Below are 15582 nucleotides of genomic sequence, written 5' to 3'. Positions count from 1 at the left end.
ACCTGTTGCTTGGCAGTCCTCCTTGATCCTGTGTCTGGAATACTCTTAGCCATAGACCCTGAAAAAGCATGCAGCAGATCAGGTGCTCTGACTCGGCTTACTCAGGTTTTACTAGATTTGCCATATGCTTGTTCCAGAGTTTTCACTCAGACGCTACTTATGCCAGAAGATCAGCAGGACTGCCAGGCAGCTGGCGTTGTTTACAAGGAAATAAATATGGCAGCCTCCATATTCCTCTTACCTCAGATTCCCTTTTTGGAAGGGAAATTTTCTGTTTTGCATAACATTTTTATTAAGGAGGCTTTTTGGTCTTCCAGCCCCTTACACACTCCTAGGAGTTTTGGTTCACCACGAGCTTGCAGGGCAGTCTGTAATCTTATGCTGGGCATACATGGGTCGATCTGGCGGCCGTTTAGCGCCGGATCGCCCCCGGCGCGTCTGCGCGGATCGATCCCCGCCGGCGCTCTTTATCAGCCGCTCGATTCCCCGCTTTTGTCCACCGGCGGGGATCAAGCAGGAAATCTATCCGGCAGGTCATCGGACCTGTCTGATATTATCAATCGAGCCATTAGGCTCGATTGAGAAGGCTGCACAATTCCTGTGTATGCCCAGCATAAGGGACATTGCTCTTTTTTTCATCACCAGAATTAAACCAAATTTTGTTTTTTGTTTGCAGTTCAGCACTCTTACCATTCCAGTGCCCAAAGATACCCAGACTGAAAAGATAAACGTACAGGAACAGGAAGCTGTGAGTATTTTGCATGCATCATTTGCAGTACTGAAAGCAATAAAATTTGGCAAAGGCTGTAACCTTTGTATAATCTATGCTAAGAAAAAAAAGTTGTTTGTGAGCTTTTCATGTGTCTAGTATAGACTCAAACAGCAATACAATCCTTGTAGAGATTCTTAATTTTGCTTGATTGATTCAAGGAATAGTGTGGGCCAACAGCAGACATCCATTACTGTTTCTCCAAACAACCACCTTTGCAAAAATTAACATTTATTTTCATGCCAGCTTCTTGCATGTTAGATGACTTGATGTAGTAATTTCTCAGCACCATATGTACTATACTGTGCAAGACTGTGACTAGCTTCTTATAAAGTATGGAAATGCAGCACAGCACTTCACGAGTCAAGAGAATACCCTGGGAAAGCACCTTAGAAGAAAAGTTGAAAAAGTGAAAAAGTTGGAACTCGCCATGGAAATGTTTAGGGACAGTTAAAGCAATGCTTCTCTGACAGCTTTTTCTGGGTTTCAGACTCTCTAATAGGGAGATAGGACCTCAGACTGACATGGGGTGGGGGAAGCAAAGTTTATCTCTCTGAGGGCTAGTGCACACCAAAATCGCTATTGCAATCGCTAGCACTTAGCGATTTGCGAATGAATTAGCATTTTTGCTCATTCATTCAAGCTGAATCGCTCTAAAAAATGCTACATGCAGCGTGTTTGCGATTTTAGAAAAATCACTGCTGCTGCGGGAACACCCACATAGGGTTTCAGTAGCCAAGCACTTTTCAAAGCGCACAGAAGCGCTTTGGTGTACACCATCCCTTAGTCCCATATCCCTAAGCTGTTTAGGTGGGCTCGTTGAATGTGTAGTTTGTTTATTTAGGTAGCCATAGCAATATGCCAGGAGTACAAGGGTGATAGTCAGAAATTTCTAATAAAACTCATAAAGGCACCGCTTTTATTTGGACTAGCCAGGTGGGAAATTACATCAGCTTGTTAATACAAAAGCAACTCGTTCGGCCCCTTTAATTTAAATGTCTTGTTTCACCAACATGCTTAGCTTTTACCAAGTGAAATGTAAGACTTGAGAAAGCCATAGATGGCTTTCCCAAGAAAATGTATGTATGTGGAAAGCGCTGGTCTAGGGACAGCAGGCAAGAGTGGTGGTAAACAAATCTTATTCAACATCGGAAACGGTTTGCAGTGTGGCCCCGCAAGGGTGAATACTAGGTCCAAACCTTTTCAATTCGCCTGTTAATGTTGATTGATAGGTTATTCCTAACAGAGTTGATCCAGGTATTTTATCTGACTGCCATGTGGGGTTGAGAAATAATATTTTTCCTTCTAGTAGTAAATTGGCCATGCCTTGTAATGGTCTTTTTGCCTTTTCCTGTATGAACTGGAATAGGTGAGGGTGCAGGACAGAAAATGTACTTCATTTTTATTTGTTTTTTCCTGGCTGAACGTGATGAACTGACTATTAAGCTATTGTTGGCCCTTAGCATACTGGTAAAAGGCTCTAATGCCAGTATGAGTGAGGGCGACAATGGGTATCCCTGCCACCCTATAAAAAGTTTATCAAAACTATGCTCAAAATACTTTACTGGTGCTGTAGGATTGAAGTACATAGCACTTCAATTCAGAAAATGAGCATTTAAAGGGGCACTACAGCGAAAAATTATAACATTTAAAATACGTGCAAACATATACAAATAAGAAGTACACTTTTTCCAGAGTAAAATGAGCCATACGTTACTGTTCTCCTATGTTGCTGTCACTTACAGTAGGCAGTAGAAATCTGACAGAAGTGACAGGTTTTTGACTAGTCCATCTCTTCATAGAGGATTCTCAGCAAGGCTTTTATTCTTTATAAAGATATTCACTAAACAGGATTTAAACAATGATGCGGCCAGCCTCCCTGCACAGTTTTTTGGCAGTTGGACAGAGCAAATGCCATTCACTAAGTGCTTTTGAAAATAAAAAAAATCCCTGAGAATCCCCTTTAAAGAGATGCACTAGTCCAAAACCTGTCACTTCTGTCAGATTTCTACAACCTACTGTAAGTGACAGCAACATAGGAGAAAAGTAATTTAAGGTAGTCCCAGGAGAAAGTGTCAAAGGCCTAACAATGTCAAGAGCCAAGGCAATACCTGGTATCTGCTTAACCACTTGAGGACCACAGTCTTTCTACCCCTTACAGCGGAATACAACCCGGCATTTCAACTTTGCTCTAAAACATTATTTACAGCATATTATATGCAACCAGCATTTTTTTTTTTACTAGACCAGCATTGGAAGGGTTAAACAGAGGTTTAAAGTTCCGTGGAGAGATATGCAGAAGTTCAGATAGATACATTTAACTAAATAGAATGTAACAAGTGATAAATGTTACACACTCTTTGGCTGTCCTCTAGCTCCTCAGTCAGAGAGAGTGAGTCACATTCAACACTTAGATACATTTATGTAAACAAAATGTATCTATGTAAGCTTCGGATGCGTCTGCAGTTCTCTCCAAGAACTTTAAATCTCTATATACATTTTTGTCCAAATTTATTCTGCTACATGTCTTTGATAAAAAAAAAATCCAATAAGTGTATATTTATTGGTTTGGGTAAAAGTTATAGCGTTTACAAACTATGGTGCCATAAGTGAATTTTTTGCCGTTGCATAGCAAACAACAATGACGATGCGGCGGCGGCAGCCCGACACACGGAAGTCTGGGGCTGATTGGCTGGGCAGAATAGGAGCGAGAGCGGTTGTCTCTCGCTCCTCATAGCAGGCTACTTCGGCGTGTCATCCGCTGAATAATGCGCTGATGTGGGGAAAGCTGAAAGTCGGGTAATCCACTGCTACACTGTAATATAGGAATCCCCTCTCACAAAATGAGCTGCCCCATTCCCCGTCGCCGTCAGTTTCACAGGGGACGCAGCCTATAAGGTAAAATAAATAAAAAAAGATACTGCACAGCAAAAAGTTATGCTGTGTTCGCTTAGACTATTGATGGGATTTTGATATATGCTACTGATATAAACTGATAAAGTTTGATAGTATTCCTTTAAGTGAGCCAATCTGGTCTCTTGCAGGCAGATCACATCTGCCTGAAAGGCTTTATAATAATTAAATGCTTTGGATCTTTTGTTTGGTGAATCAAATACCTGGACATTATGTGAGAATATTTTAATGGAGGGAAGAGAAGGCAAGCAGACAGTGTAGCCAGGCCACATGGAAGGGACCCGCATAAAGTGTAACAAGAGTGGGATAATAGAAAAAAAACACAAGGAAAGGAAACCTATATATGACAATACTCTGACCCATAAGGGGTCATAACTGGGGCAACCGGGGAGGGTTTTGAGACTCCAGGTAAAGATGGGTAATGTCTTTACTGGCTGCCTAGCTGGCAAGATTGTATGGACCAATTTCCATTATAGAATGTAGCAACACACTCAGTAATGCCAACCATTGACCATATACATCCCCAGGGGGCGGCAGCATGTCGTATCAGGGAATTAAAGCATAATTAAGTTCAGGAGATGTGTGAATAAATCTGAATTCAGGCCAGGCCTTTTCTCCAGAGCATTTAGGATATGAATCAGGTAGTCTAAGTACTGGCTAAATTGTAGGAATATGGGAATACGTAAAGTGTACCAGAGCTTCCTCCAGCCCCATCAGCTTGGATTGCTCCCACACTGCCATCCTCCGATGTCTGCAGCTCCGGTACCGGTTCCCCGCACTTCCATCAGTCGGCTCCAGTCTACGCAAGAGAAATGTGCTCTTTGTGTATCTCTCCAGGAGCTGCTGGAAAGATGCATAGAGTGGAAACTTCCCTTACGTCAGACTGGCTCTAACAGAAGCGCGGAGACCTGGTACCGGAGCTGCAGACATCGGAGGATGGCGGCGCGGGAGTGATCCAAGCTGATGGGGCTGGAGGAAGCCCCAGGTAATATGTATAAAACTTTTTTTTTTGTTTTTGGGAGCTCTGAGTCCCTTTAAATATTAACCACCTTACGACCGCCTAACGCTGAAAGGTGGGCGCAAGGTCGCTCCCCCAGGACCACGTAATGCTGTCAAGTCCTGGGGTAGTGGTTTGCAGGGGATCGCACGTCTAGCAGACTGTTAGACAGCAAAACTGCTGTCTATTTACATTGTACAGCGCTGCGATCTACTGCAGCTCTGTACTGGGGACAGCCGTGTCACTTGGCTGTCCCCTGGAGATGCTCCGAACACAAGAGGATTGCCCTCATTGGCTGTCTGTAAAAACAAAAATTTGCTTTCCTAAAACAGAAAGAATTTGCGATAATTCAGGTTGGAGTGAGCTCGAGATGTCTCCCAGAGCACCACTGCTGAATATATGCAAATTAACCATTGTACCCTTAGAAGCTAAACACACCTCCAGAACCGCTGGATTGCAATGATGTGTCAGCTTGTTAAATTGTACAGAGCCATAATAATCCAACATGCATACAGACTGTTTCGGATTGTTTGATCCTCATCAGTGCATGGCATGGATTAATTTGGCTCTATGGAGTAGGGCTTGTAAACCGAGAGGTACAGACTAACCAGCTGTCTGGGGGAGGGAGGGACGGGAGAAAAAAAATAGACTTTTATTAAAAAAAAAAATCTCTGTTGGTGAGCAGAAAAGGGGGGGGGGATTCATTTGTGTGCTCAGATGTATGGCTTTGCAGTGAGCTGTTAAAGCTGCAGAGCACTGAATTGTAAAAAAATTGCCTGGTCATGGGTGGGAGGAAGCCTGTGGTCCTTAAAGAGAACCCCAGGTGGGTTCTAAGAATCCAATTAGCATACAGAGGCTGGGTCTGCATATAATACCCAGCCTCTGTTGCTATACCGTCTCCCCCAGTCTCTCCCCTGTGCTCTGCTATGCCCCATAAATCAATTGCTGTGCTGGTGACGGCTGTTTACATGTGAAGTGTCAGTCTGCTGCTCCCCCGCCTACTCCATAGGGCCGGTCCCAAACCGCGTCCCTTCCCTCCTCGCTGATTGGAGGGAAGGGACGCTGGCGGGGACTGGTGCTATGGAGGAGGCGGGGGAGCTGCAGACTGACACTTCACATGTAAACAGCCAGCTGGCGACACGCTGCGTGTCGCCAGCACGGCAATTGATTTATGGGGGACAGCAGAGCACGGAGGGGGGATGGGGGGAAAACAGTATAGCAACAGAGGCTGGTCATTGTATGCAGAACCAGCCTCTGTATGCTAATTGGACGCAGCGTTTTTTGGGATCTACTGCCATCCTATGCAAGTGAATGGGAGCGTTTAGAGCTGGCTTTTGCAGGCTTTCATGAAAGCCTGGCAGTAGATCCCAGCATTGCGTCTAGTCTCAAAAGCAACATGCTGCTTTCAGAGGCAGTAAACGCGAGGAAACAATAGCAGAGACCAGAACTGCTAGCCTTGAACGCTTTTCAAAAGCTTTCAAAAGCTAGCTTTTAAACGCTGGCGTTTGAACGCAATGCCAAGCAAAAGCTCAGCAGACGCCCGTGTGAACCAGCCCTCAGTGCTTCAATTCAAAGCATAACAGCAAGGAATCCTCAATGTGGCATAAAGTAAAGTATACCTTCAAATGCTGGTGTCTTTGCTGCTGTTAATTCTATCAAAAATATTTGCTGCAGGTAGGTACCTTAAAGGGAACCTAAACTGAGAGGGGTATGGATGTTTCCTTTTAAACAATACCACTTGCCTTAAGGCTCATACACACACCAGACTATAGTCTTTGGAAAATGAAAGATCACAGACCAATCTTACCACCCTTCATGTAGTATGAGAGCCATACTCTACACAGTCTTTTCTATGGAGCTGAACTCCACATCAGATAAAATCTTTGCAAGATGCTGCACACACAGATGCTGTACAGACACAAAAGATCAGTATCTGCAAAAGATCTGTTCCTGCCAAAAATCCATTCCTGCAAATTGCAATGATAGTCTATGAGATCTGCAGATCATCATACACACATGATTTAACTGACATTTATCTGCAGATCAAGCAATCATCCGCAGATCTGAAAATCCATCCTGGTGGATCTGATCTGCAGATGAATGTCAGTTAACTCATGTGTGTATGATGATCATCTGCAGATCTCATAGACTATCATTGCAATTTGCAGGAATGGATTTTTGGCAGGAACAGATCTTTTGCAGCCACAGATCTTTTGAGTGTGTACAGCATCTGTGTGTGCAGCATCTTGCAAAGATTTTTTTCTGATGGGGAGTTCAGCTCCATAGACTAGACTGTGTAGGCATGGCTCTCATACTACATGAAGGGTGGTAAGATTGATCTGTGATCTTTCATTTTCCAAAGACTATAGTCTGATGTGTGTATGCACCTTTACAGTCCTGCTGCTCTCCTTGGCTGCAGCAGTGGCTGAATCACACACCTGAAACAAGCATGCAGATAATCCAGTCTGACTTCAGTCAGAGCACCTGATCTGCATGCTTGTTGAGTGGCTGTGGCTGAAAGTATCAGAGACACAGGATCAGCAGGAGAATCAGGCAACTGGTATTTTTTTTATTTATTTTTTTTTTAAGGAAAAATCCATATCCTTCTCAGTTTAGGTTCCCTTTAAAGGAGTGGCTGCAGGACAGACTAAAGAATCATTTATATAGAAACGAACGGGCTTTGAATGGACTATCATACTATGCAGGCAGTGCTTATATTTATAAATGTATATTTAAAGTGGACCCAAACCAAACATTTTTTTAAATTAAAAATATTTAGTTGCACCACTCTGACACATACAAAGATAAATAAACACTCCTTCAAACCTATGAGCATTTCAGTGCATGCTTTTCACCCTTCTCTTTTCATAACTAGGGTATACTGGTGGCAACCATTAGCAATTCCTCCATTGCCGGACACCACCTACTCCACCAGTTTGCCAGATTTTTTCCCGGCAATTTGAAAGGAAGGGAGGGGTTCCTCCAATAAATGTAAAATATTTTATATTTGTCATCATGCAGCTGAAAAAAGGCTGTTATTTATTATTATAATTTAGAAAATAGATTGTATTTCTGAAATCTTGTATTTTTAATTTGGGTCCACTTTAAGTCTTGTTAAATAAGTACATTTGAGAGTAATGTCCTGAAGAAGACAAATGCCAGCCATGCACAGTAGCTTGCAGTCTACTCTCTGGGTTTTTAATTTAAAAAATGTTATTAGGTCCTGAAAAATGCCATCCGTAGTAAAACAAAAAATAACTAATTTTCGTAGTGCATTTAATGTCTATCTGACTTTTTCTTAATTATTTTTTTTTTGTGTGTAATAGAACAAAAGTGCTTTAGCTTACATCCAGGAGTCTAAACTCAGAGTGGCATCGTATGAGAAAGAGGTAAGTACCGTAATAGATTTTTATATTTTTGCTTTTTAGATCAATGTTGTGTTGACACAAAATCCAGAGGCTAGCCTCTAAATGGATAAAGTTAAATTACATACTGCATATACTGTATGTGATGAGGTGCTTGATGAGTGTGAAGAATATGAATCCTGACATATTCCCTTTTAAACAATACCAGTTGCCTGGCAGCCCTGCTGGTCTATTTAGCTGCTATAGTTTCTGAATTACACCAGAAACAAGCATGCAGCTAATCCTGTCAGATCTGACAATGTCAGAAACACCTGATCTGCTGCATGCTTGTTCAGGGTCTGTGGCTGAAAGTATTAAGGTGCATACACACATCAGACCATAGTCTTTGGAAAATGAAAGATCACAGACCAATCTTACCAACCTTCATGTAGTATGAGAGCCATACCTTCACAGTCTTTTCTATGGAGCTGAACTCCCCATCAGAAAAAAATCTTTGCAAGATGCTGCACACACAGATGCTGTACAGACACAAAAGATCAGTATCTGCAAAAGATCTGTTCCTGCAAAAGATCCGTTCCTGCAAATTGTATTCATAGTCTATGAGATCTGCAGATCATCATACACACCTTGTTTAACTGACATTCATCTTCAGATCAGAAAATCATCTGCAGATCTGTAAATCCATCCTGGTGGATCTGATCTGCAGATGAATATCAGTTAAACAAGGTGTGTATGATGATCTGCAGATCTCATAGACTATGAATGCAATTTGCAGAAATTGATCTTTTGCAGGAATAGATCTTTTGCAGATACTGATCTTTTGTGTCTGTACAGCATCTGTGTGTGCAGCATCTTGCAAAGATTTTTTTCTGATGGGGAGTTCAGCTCCATAGAAAACACTGTGAAGGTATGGCTCTCATACTACATGAAGGGTGGTAAGATTGAGGCTCATACACACATCAGACCATAGTCTATGGAAAATGAAAGATCAGACCAATTTTACCCCCTTCCATGTAGTATGGGAGCCATACCTACACAGTCTATTCTATGGAGCTGAACTCCCCATCAGACAGAAATATTTGCAAGATGCTGCACACAAAGATGCTGTAGACATTCAAAAGATCAGTATCTGCAAAAGATCTGTTCCTGCAAAAGATCTGTTCCTGCAAAATGCATTCATAGACTATGAGATCTGCAGATCATCATACACACCTTGTTTAACAGACATTCATCTGCAGATCAGATCCACCAGGAGGGATTGTCTGATCTGCAGATGAATGTCAGTTAAACAAGGTGTGTATGATGATCTGCAGATCTCATAGACTATGAATGGAATTGGCAGGAACAGAACTTTTGCAGATACTGATCTTTTGTGTCTGTACAGCATCTGTGTGTGCAGCATCTTACAAGATTTTTTTTTTGATGGGGAGTTCAGCTCCATAGAAAACACTGTGAAGGTATAGCTCTCATACTACATGAAGGGTGGTAAGATTGGTCTGTGATCTTTCATTTTCCAAAGACTATAGTCTAATGTGTGTATGCACCTTTAGAGGCAGAGAATCAGCAGGACAGCCAGACAACTGGTATTGCTTAAGGCTTCTTGCACACCAAGACGTTGCATTAGGTGCCACGTTAAGGTCGCATAACGTGCACCTAACACAACGTATGGTGCTGCAAGAGCCGACGGTAGAGTGAGCCGCGTTAGGCGGCTCGAGTCCTATAATGTCTCCCAGAGTGGCGCTGATTGGCCAGCGGGACCACGTGATGCGGAGCGAGACACTCTGCATCACGTGGTCCCGCCGGCCAATCAGTGCCCGCCAGTGCAGTGAATATTAAGTAGCCATGTGCGCGGCTACTGTAGCTGGCTCTCCTCTCCGCCCCCCACTGCGCATGTGCAAACAGTCTAACGCGGCTATAGCCGCTCCAACGCCGTAGCATGCTGCACTTTGCACAGAACGTGCAGCGTTACATGTAACGCAACGTGGGCTGTGTGAACAGCCCACTTGTGTTACATTGCTGTGCGTTGGGGGAGCGTTACAGGCGCACTAACGTGCGCCTGTAACGTCTTGGTGTGTAAGCAGCCTAAAAGGAAATAAGTATGGCAGCCTCCATAGATTTCTCGTTACAGTTGTCGTTTAAAGGCAATTCTGCACCTATGTAGAAAAATGTATAACGTGAACCTCCCCATAAAAGAGGCTCATAATGGAATGTGCTCAAATTGCCTTGGACCAACTCTCTCCAGATTGTAATAAAGTAGGCCATTGGGTGGGGAGCAGTGACCAGCATTACTTGCCTTGGGTGGCTGCTCCCTAGCCCTGCATCTGTAAGGGACTCTCCATCTACTGCAGCCTGCTAGGCAACTGGTATTGTTTAAAAGTAAATAAATATGTCAGCTCTTACTTCAGGTTCCCTTTAACTGTCTCTCAGAGGACTCGCTATGTAATGTCTACAATGGTAATAGAATAATATTACTATCACAGTGCAGGGCCATTTTTGTTTTTTTTTTGGGGGGGGGGGGGGGTCGGGGTCAGGGTGACAAATTAACTTCTAGCTGTATGTTTTTGTAATGTGGGAAGAAACTGCACTGCTTGAAGTAAACCCACACTGAGGGCTGGGACCCACTAGAGCATTTTTGGTAGCGTTTTGGGATTGCTTTCAATCTCTAGCGACTTCCGAAAACGTTTTTTTCCAATGTAAGTGGATGGAGCATATTCCACTGGAGTGATTGCGATTAGGGAAACTGCAATTTTGGGAGCGTTTCCACTGTAATGTATTGTATAGGTACAGGGAAATATTTTCTAAAATCGCCTACAAAGCACTACCACAAATCGGTTGTGATAGCGCTTTGTAGTGGGTCCCAGCCTGAAGGGAGCTTTTCAGAGCTAGTGATTTGAATAGCTCTTGCTAATGCAATGCTATGGGTGATTTTATTTTATTTATTTATTTATTTTTTTATATATAAAATCACATCGCTCAGGAGAACAGAACTTTTTTAAATCACAATGTACAGCAGAAACTCTGCGCAGGTAGTTTTTTTTTTTTTTTTTTTTTTAGAACTATAACCTGTGGAATGGACTTTGAAACTTATTATTTTGGTGCATAACAAAATACTAAAAAAAAGGAGTGCATGATCTAAACCACTTACCAGTTTCAATGGAAGGACAATTCAATATTTTTGTGGTTTTTTTGCATCACCTAGCTCTCTAAAGTTTTTATGAGAAGCCTACCTGAAGTCTTCACCGTGATGTTATATACTTAAAGTGGACCCAAACCAAACATTTTTTTTAATTCAAAATATTTAGTTGCACCACTCTGACACATACAAAGCTAAATAAACACTCCTTCAAGCCTATGAGCATTTCAGTGCATGCTTTTCACCCTTCTCTTTTCATAACTAGGATTATACCGGGGGCAGCCATTAGCAATTCCTCCTTTGCCGGATACCACCTACTCCACCAGTCTGCCGGATTCTGTCCCGGCAATATGAAAGGAAGGGAGGAGTTCCTCCAATAAATGTAAAATATTTTATATTTGTCATCATGCAGCTGAAAAAAGGCTGCTAATTATTATTATAATTTGGAAAATAGATTTAATTCCTGAAATCCTGTATTTTTAATTTGGGTCCACTTTAAGTTTCTTTGTATATTACATAGCAGTGAAATTGTACTGTGTTGGTCATCAGATAACGCAGGAAGATTTGAATCTGGATCAAAAAATGTATTGGATAACTTTAAAGGGACTCCGAGCAGTGCAGTAACTATGGAAAGATGCATACCATTTTAAAGCTCTTGCTCTTTATCCTCTTTTCATTGATATATAAACCGCCACCCTAAGCTTTTTCGTTTTCGCTATTTTCGCGATTGAAATTGCGGCCGCCATCTTGGATTTCTTATTTAGCATTGTATTACACAGGACGACACTTTCCCCAGTGTCGGCAGCTCCATTCAGCACAATGCAATAAAATACAAGGAACCCAGGGGGATATAATTACAAACCTCATGCCGGTAGGTGTGAGGATATAATTTAGTTGTGGGTATGCTTTAAGGCATACCCACAGGCACTGCTCGGAGTCCCTTTAAAGATTCCAAGAGTAGTTATTTGGCAAACAGGCCTTTTTTAATGCAGGCTCATACCAAGAGCATTTTTCCAAGTGCCAGTTTCGAAAAGCGCATTGGCTAGTGTACTTGTATGGGCTAGTTCACACCAAAGTGATATGATTTTTTGTTGTTGTTTTGTTCCCAAAGGCAGGTCCTGCAGCATTTTGGAGGCGATTATGCCTCAGTGTAAAATATAGGAAAACTGTAAAATCGCTTTAAACATTGCTGAACAGAGCAATTTTTCGAAGCATTTTTTGCCAAAAGCTGTGTACTTCCTGTTTTGCCACAAGAAATACAAAATCGCTAAATGGAAATGCTCCAAAATCACTAGTCATAAATAGAATCACTAGGCACATACCTGTAATTGCTACTGCAAATCGCTACAAAAAGCTATGAGCATTTGCAAAGGGGAACGAAAAAGTCTAAGGGCTAGTTCACACCAAAAATTGCTAAGCATAATTGCAAACGCTCAGCATGAAACCAAACCAATGAATAGGCCATGTTAGACAGGCCTCATAACAACGGCCTTTGTGTCAGACTTTACATCACGATTTGCAAAAAAAAGAGGAGATGAGAAAACGAAGGAGGCAGGTGAAACAGAAAGAAATTAACGTTGGAATAGGGAGGGGGGAAGGGATCAGGGGTAAAGACAACAGGGAATATAAATCAAAAAATTTTGATGGGTTGATAAAGAATAGAAAATGGAAAAAGAGCAAGATCATTACCGTATTTGGCGCCGTATAAGAAGCACTTTTTCTCCCCAAAAAGTGGCAAGAAAAGTCCCTGCGTCTTATACGGCAAAGGCAGGGAATCCCCCAACTTACGAACGCCCGCCGATACGAACTACCGGCCCGCCGCCATCGGGGATTCCCTGCCTTTGTACCCGCTGTGCCTGGCTTCCCCCCTGCCTGCGTCTCCTCCCTCCCCCTTGTGTCTCTGTGGCCCCCCGTGCGAGCAGTGGCAACAGCTTACCTCCTCCATCTTGCCCGCACCGATTGAAGACATCCGGCTTTTCCGTGCGACTTCCTCTAGTGCCGGGCTTTTAATGACGCATCATCAATGACGCGTCATTAGAAGCCCGACACTAGAGGAAGCCGCACGGAGAAGCCGTATGTCTTCATTCGCCGCGGGCAAGATGGAGGAGGTAAACTGCTGCTGCCGTTGTTTGCACTGGGGGGGGGGGGCCACAGAGACACAAGGGGGAGGGAGGAGACGCAGGCAGGGACACGAGCCAGGCACAGCGGGGACACGGGGGCTGACAACTACACGGGGCTGACAACTACACAGGGGGCTGACAACTACACAGGGGGCTGACAACTACACAGGGGGCTGACAACTACACAGGGGGCTGACCACTACACAGGGGGCTGACCACTACACAGGGGGCTGACCACTACACAGGGGGCTGACCACTACACAGGGGGGCTGACCACTACACAGGGGGGCTGACCACTACACAGGGGGGCTGACCACTACACAGGGGGGCTGACCACTACACAGGGGGGCTGACCACTACACAGGGGGGCTGACCACTACACAGGGGGGGCTGACCACTACACAGGGGGGGCTGACCACTACACAGGGGGGGCTGACCACTACACAGGGGGGGCTGACCACTACACAGGGGGGGCTGACCACTACACAGGGGGGCTTACAGGCGGACACAGGGGGCTGACAGGGGGGAGTCCAGGACATGGAAGGACAAGGGGGTCACACCAGAGGACACATGAGGAACATAGGACACCATTTGGGGGAGGACATGTACATGTACAAGATGCTCCTGATATATAGACGGAGCGTCTGGAGCAGACCAGGTTTCGATTATTTTTTTCCCTGATTTTTTTCTCTGATTTTTGCCCTCTAAACCTGGGTGCGTCTTATATGCCGGAGCGTCTTATACAGCGCGAAATACAGTAGTTATGACCTTTTACCAGTTAATTTGCCATATATGTAGAGTGGTGGCCGGATGCCAGGTCCTCTCATCTACTCTTCATTAAAAGACCACAGGCGCTAAAATCTTAACATTTAAAATATATATAGAAGTGCGCTTCTCCCAGAGTAAAATGAGCCATTCATTACTTTTCTCCTATGTTGCTGTCACAGTAAGTAGTAGAAATCTGACCGTAGAGACAGGTTTTGGACTAGCCAATTTTCTCATGGGGGATTCTTAGGAATTTCTTTATTTTTAAAAGCACTTAGTGAATGTCAGTTGCTCCGTTAAACTGCCAAAAAGTGTAAGGTGAGCAGGGAGGATCTATACAAAGATGCTGGCCATCTTTGTATAGGTCCTTTTCAGGAAGATTCTTTATAAAGAATAAAGTTCATGCTGAGAATCCCCTATGGAGAGAAGGACTAGCCCAAAACCTGTCGGTTATGTCAGATTTCTACTGCTTGCTATAAATGACAGAAACCTAGGAGAAAAGTAATTTATGGTTCCTTTTCCTTTGGAAGAAACTTACTTCTTATTTGTATGTGTTTATATATGTTTTACATTTTAAGATTTTCGCCTCCGTGGTCCTTTAATAAAGACGCACCAGCGTGCCTCTGTAGGCTCCTGGTGTTGTTGCCATTGTGAAAATTCTTGTGTTTGTGTGCATGTACAAATATCTATATATCATTTCTTTTTCAGTTGGAAAAATTTAAGACTATGATCCCATTTGATGAGATGACAATTGAAGAATATATGGAAGCTTTTCCTGAAACCAAGCTGGACACAGAAAAATATGTCTATTGGCCACATAAGCCTATTAGTGATCTATAAACAGCAAAGAGCTGCTTTCTTAAATGTCAATAAAATCTATGTAAAACAGTATTATATTGATTTTGTGTGTGTGTGTGTGTGTGTGTGTGTGTGTGTGTGTGTGTTTTTTTCTTTTGTTTGTTTGGGGTTTTTTTTTTGGGGGGGGGGGTCATTTAAAAAAGAAAACCATCCTTCGCCTTAGACTTGCATGATTACAGGCCGCAGCACGTCGCTGCAGGAGCTGCACGGTAACATAGGTATGCCCTTAAATGGTGCAGCCTAATATATATTATAACTTACGTTTCCAGTTTTGTCCATAGGAATGCTGTGATATTGTTTCTCCCTTCTTAAGACAAAAAAAAAAATTGATCATTTAACCTCCCTGGCGGTGCATTTTTGTCTGGAATTATGAGTCAAAAGCGGTACTTTTGGTACTTTTTTTTTTTTTTTTTTTTTTTTTTTTTTTTTTTTGAAGAATTTTAGGCCTCCAATTCGCAAAGGTAACTAGAGACGAGGGGATCCTTAAGAATTAAAAAATAATTTATACATACCTGTGGCTTCCTCCAGCCCCATAAGCCTGGATCGCTCCCACGCGCCATCCTCTGCTGCCTCCATCGCCGGTACCGGGTCCCGTCACTTCCGCCGGACGCGACCAGTTGGACGCATGCACAAGGGCTCCCTCCGGCTTTGTGCGCATGCAC

General features: G+C 43.2%; 1 protein-coding gene across 1 annotated transcript in view; it reads left to right on the top strand.

The window, feature by feature from the left end:
* ATP5PD (ATP synthase peripheral stalk subunit d) overlaps positions 1-14953 on the top strand; it is a 61015-nt gene extending 46062 nt beyond the window's left edge. Inside the window, exons 4-6 of the mRNA XM_068264286.1 lie at positions 677-748; positions 8006-8068; positions 14771-14953. Coding sequence (XP_068120387.1) covers positions 677-748; positions 8006-8068; positions 14771-14902 — 267 coding nt within the window. The 3' untranslated portion in view covers positions 14903-14953. The remainder of the gene's footprint in view (positions 1-676; positions 749-8005; positions 8069-14770) is intronic.
* Positions 14954-15582: the final 629 nt, after the last annotated feature.

Source organism: Hyperolius riggenbachi, chromosome 12, assembly GCF_040937935.1.
Source record: "Hyperolius riggenbachi isolate aHypRig1 chromosome 12, aHypRig1.pri, whole genome shotgun sequence".
Taxonomy (NCBI): Eukaryota; Metazoa; Chordata; class Amphibia; order Anura; family Hyperoliidae; genus Hyperolius; species Hyperolius riggenbachi.
The sequence above is the reverse complement of the archived record's forward strand: the minus strand, read 5'-3'. Positions and strand labels throughout refer to the sequence as shown.